Source organism: Rattus norvegicus, chromosome 10 (assembly GCF_036323735.1).
Source record: "Rattus norvegicus strain BN/NHsdMcwi chromosome 10, GRCr8, whole genome shotgun sequence".
Lineage (NCBI taxonomy): Eukaryota > Metazoa > Chordata > Mammalia > Rodentia > Muridae > Rattus > Rattus norvegicus.
Genome location: NC_086028.1, coordinates 89,015,216 through 89,034,707, shown reverse-complemented (window position 1 = coordinate 89,034,707; position 19,492 = coordinate 89,015,216). Strand labels below are relative to the sequence as shown.

General features: G+C 43.8%; 1 protein-coding gene across 4 annotated transcripts in view; it reads left to right on the top strand.

Annotated features, from left to right (window-relative positions):
• The window catches only part of Prp2l1 (proline rich protein 2-like 1), a 78,303-nt gene that overhangs the window by 5,893 nt on the left and 52,918 nt on the right, over nucleotides 1-19,492 (top strand). For 3 of the 4 annotated variants that reach the window (XR_005490780.2, XM_063268752.1, XM_063268753.1), the window contains exon 1: nucleotides 88-18,331. Coding sequence is in view for 3 of the 4 variants with exons in the window: in XM_063268752.1 (XP_063124822.1) it covers nucleotides 387-18,331 (17,945 nt within the window). In the remaining variant the exon portion in view is untranslated. Of the gene's footprint in view, nucleotides 1-84; nucleotides 18,332-19,492 lie in introns of those variants that run through there. The other variant, NM_001419907.1, reaches the window with a different exon arrangement.

Here is a 19,492-nt window from a genome sequence, read left to right as displayed (position 1 = left end):
TAATGAAGAGTATAACTTTATTGTAATTAAACATTATTTTTAAAGTCCTAACAACAGATATTTGGTGCTTATTTCATTGAACAGTCTACTCTGGACACAGGAAGATGCTCTAGAAGCAAGAAGCAGGATACAAATCCAAGATAACTTTTAAATTTGACTGTTGGAATTTTCTACAAGATAGTCCAAAAGGCCCAGGAGAAAAGATTACAGGCAAGAGAACAAGAAGAATCCAACTGGAACCCTGCCTAGTGATGGTTTTGTAACAAAGGTCAATTGTCATAAATAAAGGGCGGGGCCAGGCAAGCTGGTTGCCAAGGTTCCGGGGGCTTTCATTCAGTTTCCCACCAGTGTGGGACAGCACTGTGGATCAGTCCTTACTGCATGTCATGTCTCCACTCCACTTTGGCGCACGAAGGCTTCTTTTCACGTGGCAACTTTTGTGGCTGTTGGCCCCAGCTAGTCCCATTCCAGAGTTCACTGGAAATCCAGTCCAGTTGACTTCAGAGCCCTGGGTGCCAACCAAGCTCTGGTCTTGGCACCCTTCTGATCATTCACGTAAAGCTGCACATACTCGAATATCCAAGACAGATGCAGGGGGCGTTGATTACCTGGGGTCCTCCGTTTCCTCAGAGGTATTATCCCCACTTGAAGAGTTGACTGACAGTTTACTTCCGTTCCAGGACCCCAGTACTTTTCAGGAGCTGAAACCAGAATCTGAAGAGCTCATTGTTCCCCATAAGGATCTGACCAACAAGCTGATACCAACGGGGGAACAGCCAGAGGATAATTTAATGCTAAATGGGGATCAAAATCAGGCTCTCACTCTGCCTTCAGAATTCAAAAGTACTACCAGTCTAGTCGGGGCTGCAGATCATCAGTTGTATGAAATACCTGTTCCACCGCTAGACAGCCAGAGTTCAAAAGCAACAACATTCATTGTTTCACCCAAGGAGTTGAAAGATCTAGCTCAGCACAAGAAACTTGCTAAAGTGGTTGTTGGAAAACCTCAATTTCAGAACCAAATCAGGGATGATTATTATGAAGATCTGAATATAAATGAACCTCATTCTTATAACCTTCCTCTGCAGTCCCAGGAGAATGCAGAGGAAGCTCCTGAGCACTTCGAGCAGGTTGAACTCTATCAGATGGAGACACAAACTCGAAATCCAGAGAACTCCCAGCAGGAAGCTCCAGATTATTTCCCACAGTCCCCTGAGGAAGATGAACCTTTAATTCAAAAAGAAGACCCAGCTCACTATCAACACCATTATACTTTGCCCACTATTACAGGTAAGCCTGTAGATATAAAACTTAAAATAACTTCTGAGCCTATAAAGGTTGAGTCATCTCTATATGAGGAGGAAACTCCAACTCAGACTCCAGGTCCTTTTGTTGAAGCCAAACTTTTTCCTAGCCAGCAACAGCAGCCAGCAGAAACTTCTGAGACTCCTGAGGAAGGTGAATCTTCTGGAATTGATCTGGAATCTTCAGTTCATCCTCAGGAGGATTCAGAGGAGATAGGGCCCTTACCAACCCTGCAGGAAGATCTATCTCAACATTTAGGCCCTGTTTTGGAGGATGAATCTTCTCTCAGTGAACTAGAGCAACCAGTTCAACTCTTTGAGTCTTCTGAGGAGGTTGGATCAGGTTCTGAAAACCAGCCAGAAGCCTCAGTTCAGCCTACAGTGCTCCCTCTAGTAGAGCAAGAGATTCTATTTGGAGCTCCAGGGTCCTCTATTGAGACTGTAATTGAAACTCTACCAATTCATGAAATTCAGCCAACTCAAAATGAAGATTATGGATATCAGTTGCCAAATGTTACAGTTAGACCCGTGGATGTGGCCCTTACTGTAACTTCAGAGCCTGTCAAGGAGACTGAATCTTTTCTAGCACCACAGGAATTCCCAGTGCATGCTTTAGAGTATTCTAATGATGTGGAACCCTTTGTCAATGAGGAGGAACCTCCAGTGCAGGCTCCTGAGACTCCTGGGGAGAGTCAATTTGAAAGCCAGCTGGAGGTACCAGCTCAAGCAACAGAGTATGATGAAGAGTTTAAAACTTCTGCAACTGAACAGGAGCAACTAGCTCAATTTCCAGAGAATGATGAAGTAACAGTTTTGCCCTCAAATCACTATCAGGCTCAACATTCTATCTTGTCAAATGTGACTGATCAACCTTTAGATCTGGATATTACCATAACAGAAAAACCCATGGAGATGGGAACTTCTCCTGTCTATTATGATGCTGCAGCAGCTCCTGAAGAGGTTGAATTCCTATCAGATCAACAAGGTGTTCTATCTCAATCCCTAGAACCTATACTGTATGATCGTTTAAGCCAGCAAGAATACACTACTGGAATATCACAGATCTCTGAGGGAGGAGAACCCTTTCCAACCCAGCAGGAGACTCCAGAACATAGTGTAGGGATGCATACAGAAGAGGTAGCACAACCTCCGGGTCACCACGAGGTGACAGGTCCACCCCTAGGTCATGGTCAAGTTCATTCTCCAGCATTACAGAATATCCTAACTCAGTATTCAACCTTCCCAGAAAAGGATCAGCATTCTCCAGTTGGTCTAGGGGTGCCAGGCCATCTTGAAGAGTTTTCTGTGGAACCTTCTCCAAGTCAGCAGGAGAACTCAGCATGGCATTCAGTGACAGACATGTTTCTTTCACCTGTAGATCTACAAACAATATTCAGAAGTACACAATCAAAATCATATAAAACAACCATTAAACATGAGGACCTAGCACTTACCATAACTCCAGAGCCCTCTCTGGAGGATGGATCTATTCTGTTCCCACAGGAAGACCTACTTCAACCCATAGATTCCACTGGGCAAGGTGAATTTTCACATATCAAGACCAGCACCCTTTCAAAACCTCCATATGTTTCCAACACCAAATCTTCAGCATTCCAAGAGACCATGTCTGAGACAACATACAACTCTAAACAGGTGGATCTTTCTTCCACTCATCTGAAAACCTCAGAACTACCTCCAGATTACACTATGGGATTAGAACCTTCTCTATATCAGCAAATTACCCAATCTAGTCCTAAAAGCCTCCACGAGAATCCAAAATCATTTCCAGTGCTAAAGCCCTCTGCAGCTCAGGCCTTAAAACCTCCTAGGAAGGAAAAACTTTCTCCAACCAATAACATGATTCCACACCACCCTTCAAAACCACTGAAAAATATGGTAACTCACATTCCAGCGCACAAAATGACAGTTCCAAGACAGATCCAAGAGGATCAAGGTGAGTATACAATATCATCTAATGGTTCATTCCAGCCTTTGGACCTGGAAGTCACTTTAACTTCAGGAATTATTCCAGAGGTTAAGCATATACTACCAAAGAGAACTGTAAATCCACAGACTTATTCTCAAGTGAAAATCTCACATTCACAGCATGTTGAGACTCAGCATCCAAACTCAGAAACAACCACAGTTCAACCTTTGGATCTGGAATTTGCTATAAATCTGCAACCTACTCCTAAGGAGAACTTTGCTCAAACTTTCCAGGATACCACAACTCAGATGATAGGGCCACCTAAAGAGGTTATAGCTCAAGCTCCAGAACATCATGAGGGGACAATTCCAATACCAATTCAGGATCAAGCTGAGTATTCAACTTTACCCACTGTCTCATTCCAGCCATTAGACCAGGAACTCACCATAACTTCAGAGGCTATCAGAGAGCCTCCTCATCCTACAGTTCCACAGCAGACTATAATAGTTCATCCTCCAGAGCACCCTTTGGTGATACATTCAGAACAAGTTTACACTCAGCATCCAAACCCAACTGAAGCCATAATTCAACCTTTGGATCTGGAACTTACCATAACTCCACAACCTACTGCTGAGGGAGAACTTCCTCAAACTCTACAAGACAGCACAACTCAGATCATAGAACCACCTACAGTGGTTGTAGGTCCAGTCCCAATCTATGAGGAGGTGACAGTTCAAACAACAAGTCAGGATCAAGCTGAGTATCCACCTTCACCCACTGTCTCATTTCAGTCCTTAGACCTGGAACTCACCATAAGTCCAGAGGCTACCAGAGAGTCTTACCATCCTTCAGTTCTACAGCAGACTACAATAGTTAATCCTCCAGAGCACCCTCTGGTGATACATTCAGAACAAGTTCACACTCAGCATCCAAACCTAACTGAAGCGACAGTTCAGCCTTTGGATCCTGATCTTACCATAACTCCACAACCTACTACTGAGGGAGAACTTCCTCAAACTCTACAAGACAGCACATCTCAGATAATCATAGAACCACCTATAAAGGTTGTAGCTCTAGTCCCAGTCTATCAGGAGGTGAGTCAGGATCAAGCTGAGTATACAACCTCATCTACTGTCTCATTTCAGCCATTAGACCAGGAACTCACCATAACTTCAGAGGCTATCAGAGAGCCTCATCATCCTACAGTTCCACAGCAGACTATAACAGTTCATCCTACAAAGCACCCTCTGGTGATACATTCAGAACAAACTCAGCATCCAAACCCAACTGAAGTGACAGTTCAACCTTTGGATCTGGAACTTACCATGACTCCACAACCTACTGCTGAGGGAGAACTTCCTCAAACTCTACAAGACAGCACAACTCAGATCATAGAACCACCTACAGTGGTTGTAGGTCCAGTCCCAATCTATGAGGAGGTGACAGTTCAAACAACAAGTCAGGATCAAGCTGAGTATCCACCTTCACCCACTGTCTCGTTTCAGTCCTTAGACCTGGGACTCACCATAACTCCAGAGCCTACTGAACATTTTATAACTCAAAAGACTACTGTTTTTCCTCCAATGTACACTGATGTGACACTTCCACAACAAGTTTCTGTTCAGCACCTAAAGCCAACTGAAGGCATAGTTCAACCTCTGGATCTGGAACTTACCATAACTCCACAACCTACTCCTGAAGGAGAACTTTCTCAAACTGTGCAGGAGAGCACAACTCAAAATAAAGAACCTCATAAAGAGGTTGTAGCTCCAGTCCCTGTATATCAGGCAGTAACAGTTCCAACACCAAGTCAGTATCAAGCTGAGTATCAAAAATCATTGCAGCCGTTAGATCTAGAACTCACGGTAACTTCAGAGCCTACAAAAGAGGCTTACCATTCTACAATTTCTAAGAACTCTCTGGCGATAAATCCACAATATGTTCACATTCAGCATCCAAACCCAGCTGAAGCCACAGTTCAACCTTTGGATCTGGAACTTACCATAAGTTCCAGTCTACAACCTACTGCTGAGGGAGAACTTTTATACAGTATGCAAGAGACCGTAACTCAGATTTCAGAACCACCTAAACAGGTTGTAACTCCAGTCCCAGAATATCAAGAAGTGGCAGTTCCAGCACCTGTTCAGGATCAAGCCAAGTATCCACTTTCATCCATTGTCTCATTGAATTCCTTGGACCAGGAACTCACTCTAAGTTCAGAGCTCCTTGGAGAGGCTCACCAACTGACAACTCCAGATGAGACTATGGTTCTACCGCCAAAGGACCGTCAAGGAATATATCCAGATCATGATCATCATAAGCATTTAAATCTAACTGAGGTCACCAATCAACCTTTCCATTTAGAACATACTGTTCAGCATCAACCTACTATTGAGGAGGAACGTTCACAAAGCATTCAGAAGAAGACAACACAAATTACAGAACCAGGCAAAAAAGTTGTACCTCTAGCTCAAGAAAGTGAAGAGGTGACAATTCCAATGCCAATACTAAAAGAAACTGCATTTCCAACACCTCACAGTATGGCATTACAATCTTTGGATGAGAAATTAACAATACATTCACAGTCTCCTGGCTGGACTCAACAGCATGCAAACCTAAAAGAAAGTAAAGGACATACAACTGGAAAGATTTTACTTGATTATGCAGAACCCAACATGGAAATAGAACTTAAACATCATGGCCTGTTTCTTCTCAAGACTACAGAAGCTACAACAGAAAGTGAGAACACAAATCAGATGACAAAATCACTGAAACAGGTTACAGCTCAAAACACACAAAATAAGAAGAGCATGCTACCAGCTCTAGTTGAGAGTCAAGATGAGTCTCAACCCCCACCAAATATGTCATTACAGCCTCTGGACCAGGAACTCACCCTATCTTCTCAACCTCATGGTTGGGTACCCCACATTCCAAATACACCAGAAAAGATTTACCTTCATTATGCTGAACCTCCCACGGGACCATTTGTTGAACCTCCGGATCTATTTTTTCTCAAAACTACAAAATCTAGGCCTGTGCAGGGGACTGCAACACAGATGGCCGCATCACCTAAAGAGATGGTTTCTCGAGCTCCGGAAAATAAGGAGGCTGTTCTTTCAGGTCCAGGTGAGGATCAAGATGAGTCTCCATCCCCACCCAATATGTCATTACAATCTCTGGATCAGGAACTCACCCTGTCTTCTCAACCTCATGGTTGGATTCCCCATCCTCCAAATACACATGGCAAGATTTACCTTCATTATGCTGAACCTCCCACAGGACCATTTGTTGAACCTCCAGATCTGTTTTTTCTCAAAACTACAAAATCTAAACCTGTGGAGTGGACCCTAACACGGACTGACAAATCACGTAAAGAGATGGTTTCTCAAAGTCCCAAATATGAGGAGGCTGTTTTGCCAGTTCATGGTGAGGGCCAAGAGGAGTCTAGATCCCCACCCAATATGTCATTGCAATCTCTGGAACAGGAACTCACCCTGTCTTCTCAACCTCATGGTTGGGTTCCCCACCCTCCAAATACACATGGCAAGATTTACCTTCATTATGCTGAACCTCCCACAGGACCATTTGTTGAACCTCCAGATCTGTTTTTTCTCAAAACTACAAAATCTAAACCTGTGGAGTGGACCCTAACACGGACTGACAAATCACGTAAAGAGATGGTTTCTCAAAGTCCCAAATATGAGGAGGCTGTTTTGCCAGTTCATGGTGAGGGCCAAGAGGAGTCTAGATCCCCACCCAATATGTCATTGCAATCTCTGGAACAGGAACTCACCCTGTCTTCTCAACCTCATGGTTGGGTTCCCCACCCTCCAAATACACATGGCAAGATTTACCTTCATTATGCAGAACCTCCCACGGGACCCTTTGTTGAACCTCCAGATTTGTTTTTTCTCAGAACTACAAAATCTAAGCCTGTGCAGGGGACTGCAACACGGATGGTCAAATCACCTGAAGAGATGGTTTCTCTAGATCCGGAAAATAAGGAGGCTGTTTTTCCAGCACAGGGTGAGGGTAAAGGTGAGTCTCCATCCTCACCCAATATGTCATTACAATCCCTGGATCACGAACTCTTCATGTCTTCTCAACCTCATGGTTGGATTCCCCACCCCCCAAAAACACCAGACAAGATTTACCTTCATTATGCAGAACCTCCCACGGGACCCTTTGTTGAACCTCCAGATTTGTTTTTTCTCAGAACTACAAAATCTAAGCCTGTGCAGGGGACCACAACAGAGATGGCCAAATCACCTAAAGAGATGGTTTCTCAAACTCCAGAATATAAGGAAGCTGTTCTTTCAGGTCCAGGTGAGGATCAAGATGAGTCTCCATCCCCACCCAATACGTCACTAAAATCTCTGGATCAGGAAGTCGCCATGTCTTCTCAACCTCATAGTGGGGTTCCCCACCCTCCAAAGACACCAGGCAAGATTTACCTTCATTCTATAGAACCTCCACCAGGACCCTTTGTTAAACCTACAGATCTGATTTTGGTCAAAACTACTACAAAATCTAAACCTGCGGAGTGGACCCCAAGACGGATTGACAAATTACTTAAAGAGATGGTTCCTCATAGTCCCGAATATGAGGAGGCTGTTTTTCCAGCTCATGGTGAGGGTCAAGATGAGTCTGGATCACCACCCAATATGCCTTTACAGCCTCTGGACCAGGAACTCACCCTATCTTCTCAACCTCATGGTTGGGTTCCCCACCATCCAAATACACCAGGCAAAATTTACCTTCATTATGCAGAACCTCCCACGGGACCATTTGTTGAACCTCCAGATTTGTTTTTTCTCAGAACTACAAAATCTAAGCCTGTGCAGGGGTCCCCAAAAGAGATAGCCAAATCACCTAAAGAGATGGTTTCTCAAACTCCAGAATATAAGGAAGCTGTTCTTTCAGGTCCAGGTGAGGATCAAGATGAGTCTCCATCCCCACCCAATATGTCACTAAAATCTCTGGATCAGGAAGTCACCATGTCTTCTCAACCTCATAGTGGGGTTCCCCACCCTCCAAAGACACCAGGCAAGATTTACCTTCATTCTATAGAACCTCCACCAGGACCCTTTGTTAAACCTACAGATCTGATTTTGGTCAAAACTACTACAAAATCTAAACCTGCGGAGTGGACCCCAAGACGGATTGACAAATTACTTAAAGAGATGGTTCCTCATAGTCCCGAATATGAGGAGGCTGTTTTTCCAGCTCATGGTGAGGGTCAAGATGAGTCTGGATCACCACCCAATATGCCTTTACAGCCTCTGGACCAGGAACTCACCCTATCTTCTCAACCTCATGGTTGGGTTCCCCACCATCCAAATACACCAGGCAAAATTTACCTTCATTATGCTGAACCTCCCACGGGACCATTTGTTGAACCTCCAGATTTGTTTTTTCTCAGAACTCCAAAATCTAAGCCTGTGCAGGGGACACCAACACAAATGGCCAAATCACCTGAAGAGATGGTTTCTCTAAGTCCGAAAAATAAGGAGACTGTTTTTCCAGCACAGGGTAAGGGTCAAGATGAGTCTCCATCCCCACCCAATATATCATTACAATCCCTGGATCAGGAAATCACCATGTCTTCTCAACCTCATGGTTGGATTCCCCACCCTCCAAATACACATGGCAAAATTTACCTTCATTATGCAGAACCTCCCACAGGACCCTTTGTTGAACCTCCAGATCTGTTCTTTCTGAAAACTACAAAATCTAAGCCTATGCAGGGGTCCCCAAGGCAGATTGACAAATCACCTAAAGAGATGTTTACTCAAAGTCCTGAATATGAGGAGTCTGTTCTTCCAGCTCATGCTGAGGGTCAAGAGGAATCTAGAGCCCCCCCACATTTTTCATTACAGCCTCTGGATCAGGAACTCTCCCTGTCTTCTCACCCTCATGGTTGGATTCCCCACCATCCAAATACACCAGACAAGATTTACCTTCATTATGCAGAACCTCCCACAGGACCCTTTGTTGAACCCCCAGATCTGTTCTTTCTGAAAACTACAAAATCTAAGCCTGTGCAGGGGACCGCAACAAAGACTGACAAATCACCTGAAGATAGGGTTTCTCAAACTCCAGAATATAAGGAAGCTGTTCTTTCAGGTCCAGGTGAGGATCAAGATGAGTCCCCATCCCCACCCAATATGTCATTACAATCTCTGGATCAGGAACTCGCCATATCTTCTCAACCTCATGGTTGGATTCCCCACTCTCCGAATGCACCAGACAAGATTTACCTTCATTATGCAGAACCTCCCACAGGACCATTTGTTGAACCTCCCGATCTGTTCTTTCTGAAAACTACAAAATCTAAGCCTCTGCAGGGGACCCCAACACAAATGGCCAAATCACCTAAAGAGATGGTTTCTCAAACTCCAGAATATAAGGAAGCTGATCTTTCAGCTCCAGGTGAGAATCGAGATGAGTCTCCATCCTCACCCAATATGTCATTACACCCTCTGGATCAGGAACTCTCCCTGTCTTCTCAACCTCATGGTTGGATTCCCCACCCTCCAAATACACATGGCAAGATTTACCTTCATTATGCAGAACCTCCCACAGGACCATTTGTTGAACCTCCAGATCTGTTCTTTCTGAAAACTACAAAATCTAAACCTGTGCAGGGGTCACCAAGCCAGATTGACAAATCACCTAAAGAGGTGTTTTCTCAAAGTCCTGAATCAGAGGAGTCTGTTCTTCCAGCTCAGGCTGAGGGTCAAGAGGAATCTAGAGCCCCACCACACATGTCATTACAACTTCTGGATCAAAAACTCACCCTGTCTTCTCACCCTCATGGTTGGATTCCCCACCATCCAAATACACCAGGCAAGATTTACCTTCATTATGCAGAACCTCCCACGGGACCATTTGTTGAACCTCCAGATCTGTTCTTTCTGAAAACTACAAAATCTAAGCCTGTGCAGGGGTCCCCAAGGCAGGTTGACAAATCACCTAAAGAGATGTTTACTCAAAGTCCTGAATATGAAGAGTCTGTTCTTCCAGCTCAGGCTGAGGGTCAAGAGGAATCTAGAGCCCCACCACATATGTCATTACAGCCTCTGGATCAAGACCTCACCCTGTCTTCTCACCCTCATGGTTGGATTACCCACCATCCAAATACACCAGACAAGATTTACCTTCATTATGCAGAACCTCCCACAGGACCCTTTGTTGAACCTCCAGATTTGTTTTTTCTCAGAACTACAAAATCTAAGCCTGCACAGTGGACCCCAACACAGATGGCCAAATCACCTGAAGAGATGGTTTCTCTAAGTCCGGAAAATAAGGAGACTGTTTTCCCAGCACAGGGTAAGGGTCAAGAGGAGTCTATATCCCCACCACATATGTCATTACAGCCTCTGGACCAGGACCTCACCCCGTCTTCTCACCCTCATGGTTGGATTCCCCACCATCCAAATACACCAGACAAGATTTACCTTCATTATGCAGAACCTCCCACAGGACCCTTTGTTGAACCTCCAGATCTGTTCTTTCTGAAAACTACAAAATCTAAGCCTGTGCAGGTGTCCCCAAGGCAGATTGACAAATCACCTAAAGAGGTGTTTACTCAAAGTCCTGAATATGAAGAGTCTGTTCTTCCAGCTCAGGCTGAGGGTCAAGAGGAATCTAGAGCCCCCCCACATATGTCATTACAGCCTCTGGATCAAGACCTCACCCTGTCTTCTCACCCTCATGGTTGGATTACCCACCATCCAAATACACATGGCAAGATTTACCTTCATTATGCAGAACCTCCCACAGGACCATTTGTTGAACCTCCAGATCTGTTCTTTCTGAAAACCACAAAATCTAAGCCTGTGCATGGGTCCCCAAGGCAGATTGACAAATCACATAAAGAGATGTTTACTCAAAGTCCTGAATATGAGGAGTCTGTTCTTCCAGCTCAGGCTGAGGGTCAAGAGGAATCTAGAGCCCCACCACATATGTCATTACAGCCTCTGGATCAAGACCTCACCCTGTCTTCTCACCCTCATGGTTGGATTCCCCACCATCCAAATACACCAGACAAGATTTACCTTCATTATGCAGAACCTCCCACTGGACCATTTGTTGAACCTCCAGATCTGTTCTTTCTGAAAACTACAAAATCTAAGCCTGTGCAGGGGTCCCCAAGACAGATTGACAAATCACCTAAAGAGGTGTTTACTCAAAGTCCTGAATATGAGGAGTCTGTTCTTCCAGCTCAGGCTGAGGATCAAGAGGAATCTAGAGCCCCACCACATATGTCATTACAGCCTCTGGATCAGGACCTCACCCTGTCTTCTCACCCTCATGGTTGGATTCCCCACCATCCAAATACACCAGACAAGATTTACCTTCATTATGCAGAACCTCCCACAGGACCCTTTGTTGAACCTCCAGATCTGTTCTTTCTGAAAACTACAAAATCTAAGCCTCTGCAGGGGTCCCCAAGGCAGATTGACAAATCACCTAAAGAGGTGTTTACTCAAAGTCCTGAATATGAAGAGTCTGTTCTTCCAGCTCAGGCTGAGGATCAAGAGGAATCTAGAGCCCCACCACATATGTCATTACAGCCTTTGGATCAGGACCTCACCCTGTCTTCTCACCCTCATGGTTGGATTACCCACCATCCAAATACACCAGACAAGATTTACCTTCATTATGCAGAACCTCCCACAGGACCCTTTGTTGAACCTCCAGATCTGTTCTTTCTGAAAACTACAAAATCTAAGCCTGTGCATGGGTCCCCAAGGCAGATTGACAAATCACCTAAAGAGGTGTTTACTCAAAGTCCTGAATATGAAGAGTCTGTTCTTCCAGCTCAGGCTGAGGATCAAGAGGAATCTAGAGCCCCACCACATATGTCATTACAGCCTCTGGATCAGGACCTCACCCTGTCTTCTCACCCTCATGGTTGGATTACCCACCATCCAAATACACATGGCAAGATTTACCTTCATTATGCAGAACCTCCCACAGGACCCTTTGTTGAACCTCCAGATTTGTTTTTTCTCAGAACTACAAAATCTAAGCCTGTGCAGTGGACCCCAACACAGATTGACAAATCACGTGAAGAGATGGTTTCTCAAAGTCCCGAAAATGAGGAGGCTGATATTCCACGTCATGGAGATGGTCAAGATGAGCTTAGAAACCCCCCCATTATATCCTTACAGCCTCTGGACCAGGAACTCACCCTGTCTTCTCAACCTCATGGTTGGGTTCCCCACCCTCCAAATACACCAGACAAGATTTACCTTCATTATGCAGAACCTCCCACAGGACCATTTGTTGAACCTCCAGATCTCTTTTTTCTCAGAACTACAAAGTCTAAGCCTGTGCAGGGGACCCCAACACAGTTAGCCAAATCACCTAAAGAAATGGTTTTTCAAACTCCAGAATATAAGGAAGCTGTTCTTTCAGCTCCAGGTGAGGATCAAGATGAGACTCCATCCTCACCCAATATGTCATTACAATCTCTTGATCAGGAACTCACCATGTCTTCTCAACCTCATGGTTGGCTTCCCCATCCTCCAAATACACATGGCAAGATTTACCTTCATTATGCAGATCCTCCCACAGGACCCTTTGTTGAACCTCCAGATCTGTTTTTTCTCAAAACTACAAAATCTAAGCCTGTGCAGGGGACTGTAACACAGATGGACAAATCACCTAAGCAGGGTCTTCTTCCAGCCCATGGTGAGGCTCAAGATGAGTCTAGATCACCACCCAATATGTCATTACAGCCTGTGGATCAGGAACTCTCCCTGTCTTCTCAACCTCATGGTTGGATTACCCATCCTCCAAATACACCAGACAAGATTTACCTTCATTATGCAGAACCTCCCACTGGACCCTTTGTTGAACCTCCCGATCTGTTCTTTCTGAAAACTACAAAATCTAAGCCCTTGCTGGGTTCCCCAACACAGATGGCCAAATCACCTAAAGAGATGTTTTCTCAAACTCTAGAGCATAAGGAAGCTGTTCTGTCAGCTCCAGGTGAAGATCAAGATGAGTCTCCATCCTCATCCAACATGTCATTACAATCTCTGGATCAGGACATTACCCTGTCTCCTCAACAGTATGGTCGGATTCCCCACCCTGTAACTTCACCAGGCAAGATTTACCTTCATTACGTAGAACATCCTACTGTACCATTGTTTCAACATCCAAATATGTTTTCTACAAAAACTACAACATCAAAGCCTTTGCAGCTGACCCAAACGCAGATGGCGAAATCACCTGAAGAGATAGTTTCTCTACGTCCGGAATATAAGGAGGCTATTCTTCCAGCGCAGGTTGAGAGTCAAGAGGAGTCTGTATTCCTACCTAATATGTCATTACAATCTCTGGATCAGGAACTCACCCTGTCTTCTCAACCTCATGGTTGGATTCCCCACCATCCAAATACACCAGACAAGATTTACCTTCATTATGCTGAACCTCCCACAGGACCATTTGTTGAACCTCCAGATCTGTTTTTTCTCAAAACTACAAAATCTAAACCTGTTCAGTGGACCCCAACACAGATTGACAAATCACTTAAAAAGATGGTTGCTCAAAGTCCCGAATATGAGGAGGCTGTTTTTCCAGCTCATGGTGAGGGTCAAGATGAGTCTAGATACGCACCAAATATATCCTTACAGTCTCTGGACCATGATATCACCCTATCTTCTCAACCTCATGGTTGGATTCCCCACCCTCCAAATACACCAGACAAGATTTACCTTCATTATGCAGAACCTCCCACGGGACCATTTGTTGAACCTCCAGATCTGTTTTTTCTCAAAACTACAAAATCTAAGCCTGCACAGTGGACCCCAACACCGATGGCCAAATCACCTGAAGAGATGGTTTCTCTAAGTCTGAAAAATAAGGAGGCTGTTCTTCCAGCTCAGGGTAAAGATGAAGAGGAGTCTATATCCCCCCCCAATATGTCATTACAGCCTCTTGATCAGGAACTCACCCTATCTTCTCAACCTCATGGTTGGGTTCACCACCCTCCAAATACACATGGCAAGATTTACCTTCATTATGCAGAACCTCCCACAGGACCCTTTGTTGAACCTCCAGATCTGTTCTTTCTCAAAACTACAAAATCTAAGCCTGTGCAGGGGACTATAACACAGATGGTCAAATCACCTAAGCAGGGTCTTCTTCCAGCCCATGGTGAGGCTCAAGATGAGTCTAGATCACCACCCAATATGTCATTACAGCCTGTGGATCAGGAACTCTCCCTGTCTTCTCAACCCCATGGTTGGATTACCCATCCTCCAAATACACCAGACAAGATTTACCTTCATTATGCAGAACCTCCCACTGGACCATTTGTTGAACCTCCAGATCTATTTTTTCTAAAGACTACAAAATCTAAGCCCTTGCTGGGTACCCCAACACAGATGGCCAAATCACCTAAAGAGATGGTTTCTCAAACTCCGGAATATAAGGAAGCTGTTCTTTCAGGTGAGGATCTAGATGAGTCCACATCATCACCCAATATGTCATTACAGCCTCTGGATCAGGAACTCAGCCTGTCTTCTCAACCTCATGGTCGGATTCCCCACCCTGTAACTTCACCAGGCAAGATTTACCTTCATTATGCAGAACCTCCCACAGGACCCTTTGTTGAACCTCCAGATCTGTTCTTTCTGAAAACTACAAAATCTAAGCCTGTGCAAGGGACCGCAACACAGATGGCCAAATCACCTGAAGAGATGGTTTCTCTAAGTCTGGAAAATAAGGAGGCTGTTCTTCCAGCTCAGGGTGATGGTCTAGAGGAATCCATATTCCCACCCAATATGTCATTACAGCCTCTTGATCATGAACTCATCCTGTCTTCTCAACCTCATGGTTGGATTACCCACCCTCCCAATACACCCAGCAATATTTACCTTCATTATGCGGAACCTCCGACAGGACCATTTGTTGAACCTCCAGATCTGTTTTTTCTCAAAACTACAAAATCTAAGCCTGTGCAGGGGTCCCCAACACTGATAGCCAAATCACCTAGAGAGATGGTTTCTAGAAGTCCGGAATATAAGCAGGCTCTTCTTCCAGGTCATGGTGAGGGTAAAAATGAGTCTAGATCCGCACCTAATATGTCATTACAGCCTCTGGATCAGGAACTCACCATGTCCTCTCAACCTTATGGTTGGATTCCCCATCCTCCAAATACACCAGGCAAGATTTACCTTCATTATGCAGAACCTCCCACCGGACCATTTGTTGAACCTCCGGATCTGTTTTTTCTCAAAACTACAAAATCTAAGCCTGTGCAGTGGACCTCTGCAGAAATAGCCAAGTTACCTAAAGAGATTGTTTCTCAAACCCAGAAACATAAGGAGAGTGTTCTTAGAGCCCCAGTTGAGCAACACAATAAGTCTCCTTCCCCACCCAATGTGTCATTACAACCTCTGGATCAGGAACTCAGCCTATTTTCTCAACCTCATGGTTGGATTCCTCACTCTCCAAATACACCAGGCAAGATTTACCTTCATTATGCAGAACCTCCCAATGGACCATTTGTTGAACCTCCTGATCTGTTTTTTCTGAAAACGACTAAATCTAAGCCTGTGCAGGGAACTCCAACATATATGACCAAGTCACCTCAAGAGATTGTTTCTCAAAGTCCAGAAGGTATGGAGGCTGGCCCTCCCACCAAAGTTGAGGTTCAAGATGAGTCTCCATCATCGCCCCATGCATCATTACAGACTTTGGATCAGGAACTTACCCTATCTTCTCAACCTCATGGTTGGATTCCCCACCCTCCAAATACAGCCGGAAAGATTTACCTTCATTATGCAGAACCTCCCACAGGACCGTTTGTTGAACCTCCGGATCTTTTTTTTCTCAAAACTACAAAATCTAAGCCTGTGCAGGGGACAGCCACTCAGAGTACCCAATCACCTAAAGAGATTATTTCTCCAAGTACTAGATATAAGGAGAGTGTTCTTACAGCTGCAGTTGTGGGTCAAGATGAATCTCAATCCCCTCCCAATATATCATTACAGCCCTTGGATCAGGAACTCACCTTATCTTCTCAACCTCATGTTTTGATTTCCCACCCTTCAAGTACAAATGCAAATACAGGCCACACACTAGGCAAGATTTACATGCATTATGCAGAACCTCCCAAGGGAATGTTAGTTGAACCTCCAGATCTTTTTTTTCTCAAAACTAAAATACTTAATAGACCTGTACTGGAGACCCCAACTCAAATTCCAAAATCAGCTAAAGAAGTTGTAGCTCACACAGTAGAAAGTGAGAAGGGGGTGCTTCAAGTCCCAATCAAAGGTCAAGCTGAGTCTCCTCCACCACCCAATATGTCTCTACAGCCTTTGATTCAGGAACTTACCACATTTTCTCAATCTCCAAGTTGGACTGACCACCCTCCAAATTCGAAGGAGACTAAAAATTATACACCAGGCAAAATTTATCTTCATTTTGCAGACCCTCCCATGGGCCTGGTAGTTGAACCTCCTGATCTGTTTTTTCTCAAAACTACAAAATCTAAACTTGTGCAGGGGAACCCAACTCAGATTAAAAAATCTCCTAAAGAGGTTGCAGCTCACACCGTAGAATATAAGGAGGCTGTTCTTCCAGCTCCACTTGAGGGTCAAGACAAGTCTCCCATACCACCCACTATGTCATTACAATCTTTGGATGAAGAACTCATCACACCTTCTCATTCTCCTGGTGGGACTCACCATTCTCCAACTCCTATAGAGACTAAAAGACATATGTCAGGGAAGATTTTTCTTAATCATGCAGAACTTCCCATGAGAATGGTAGTTGAACCCCTGGATCTGTTTTTTCTCAAAACTACAGAATCTAAACCAGTGCAGGAGATCCCAATTCAGATTACGAAGTCACCTAAAAAGGTTGTAGCTCCAAGTGTAGAATATAAGCAGTGGGTGCTTCCAGCTCCAGTTGATGGTCAAGACGATTCTCCAACTCCACCCAATGTTTCATTACTGCCTTTGGATCAGGAAATCTCCATATCTTCTCCTCCTGGAAGGGCTCAGCAACCTCCAAATCCAAAGGAAAGTAAAGAACATGAGCCAGAAGTGGTTTTCTTTCAGCATCCACACCCTTCAGTGGGAATGGTAGTTGAACCTCTAGATCTGTTCTTTCTCAAAACTACAGAATCTAAACCTGTGCAGGAGTCCCTTGCTCAGAATACTGAGTCTCCAAAAGAGGTTGTAGTTCAAACTCTAGAATATAAAGAGGTAGTGGTTTCATCTCTAATTGAGGGTAATGATAAATACCTAACACCCAGTGTTCCATATCAACCTTTAAACCTGGAACTTTTTGAATCTTCTGGCTCTACTACTGAGGCTCATCATTCTACCACTTTCAATGAGACTACAGTTCCTTCTTCAATTCATCAAGTCGTAAGTCCACTTTTGCACTCAGAATTTTCTGTAACTCAACAACCTAATACAATGGTTAAACGTTCTGCTCGAATGAAGGAGACTCCAACTCAGACTTCAGAGATACCTATGGAGACCGTAACCCAATCTGTAGAATATTATTCATCAACTTCAGTTTATGTTGATACTCAGCATTCAAATTTATCAGCTTTGGAAACCGCACAATCTGACGTCCTGACAACTATAGCCTCTTTTCCAAAGACTGCACATCCTGAAGTCCCAAGAACTATAGCTTCTTATCCAGAGGCTTCACTTTGTGAAGTCCCAACAACTACAGTTCTTTATCCAGTGGCCACACATTTTGGAGTCTCAACAACTATAACTGCTTCTCCAGAGTTTGCACATTCTAAAGCCCCAGGGACTACAGCTCCTACTCCAAAATGCATAACAGGTCTACCTCCAGATCAGGCTGAGAGACATCCAAGCTCAACTGCAGTCACGGTTCAAGTTTTGAAAATGGAATCTACCATAACTCCATATTCTGAAAATTCTAATACAGAAAATGATTTAAGTATAGAAAAAAATGCCTACAACTACACCAACATATGTGACTTCTGCTTATGTGAAAATGAGACACTGTTGTGTGTTCATCCCAACCCAATATGGAGACTCCAGCAAGTGCCTGTGCCAAGGCCCAGCACCTACAATGACACTTTTGCTATCTTGTAAGACTCATCGTTCCTTATTTCTGTTTTACATTCTGCCTGACATGGCAATCTTTCCCTCAAAGCCTTCCTGCACCTTCCTTGTCATCCCAGCTCCTGTTGATTGACTTTTTGCTTTTACCTTGGCTTGTCAACTTTTTATTGTCTTCACTTTCCTTGTTACTTTAGTGCCCCTTCCAACCTTTTATTCATAATAGCTTTCTTTTTCTATATTCATTGCTTAATTTCTGTTCTTCTATTTCACCACACCCTCTCTATAATTTAATTAGTGAACATGTAACAGAATGATTGGAGTAGATTGCAGAGCTGGACTCCTGAAATTTGACCTCAGGTCTTTCTTGTGGTAGCGCTTCAACTCTAGGAAGAATGCTTAGCTGCGAATGAACTTCCTAACCTGTAAAATGGGAAGTCTGATAGCTACTCTTTCATAGGACTATTGTGAGGCTTAGTTGAATACATGGAATATTTATCTCATTTCTTAGCATACATAAGCGCTAACTGTTAATACTTTGAAATCTCTCAGTTTTGTTCAGAGCTCATTCTTTTTCTTAGCTTTCTATATTTTGCATTCATTGTGTACATTACTCAGGGCTAAGAAGTATGTGACCCATATATGTTTGGTGGAACATGAAACACTAGACAGGGGAAAGGGGAATGCTATGTGAAAACTTTAACTTTGGCTCAAAGTGTTTCTAATTTTTAAATAAAAAATAGGGATTACAGCATAGGCAAAGGCATAGCTACAAGAATAATGATTTAAGTAGACTCCTTTACCAGCAAAGGGAAAACAATGAGACATACTATGAAATAATTTGAATATCAACTCTAGTGGTTTGAAAGTTACAGTACGATATGGAGAACCATAATAGATTTCTAAGAACTTTTGAAAAGCTATTTTAAATGGAGGGCAGAACCTTGCTGTGTAGTACAGGTTGGCCCTAAGTTCATGTTCATCCTACCTCAGCCTCTTAAATAATAAATATAGGCATGTGTTAACACTCAGATATAGGATTATTTTAGCACCCATGTGTTGTGATCCAGGAGAGAAGCTTAATTCTTTTTTTTTCCTTTTTTTAAAAAAAGATTTATTTAATTTATTTATATGAGTACATTGTAGCTGTTTTTAGACGCACCAGAAGAGGGCATCAGATCCCATTACAG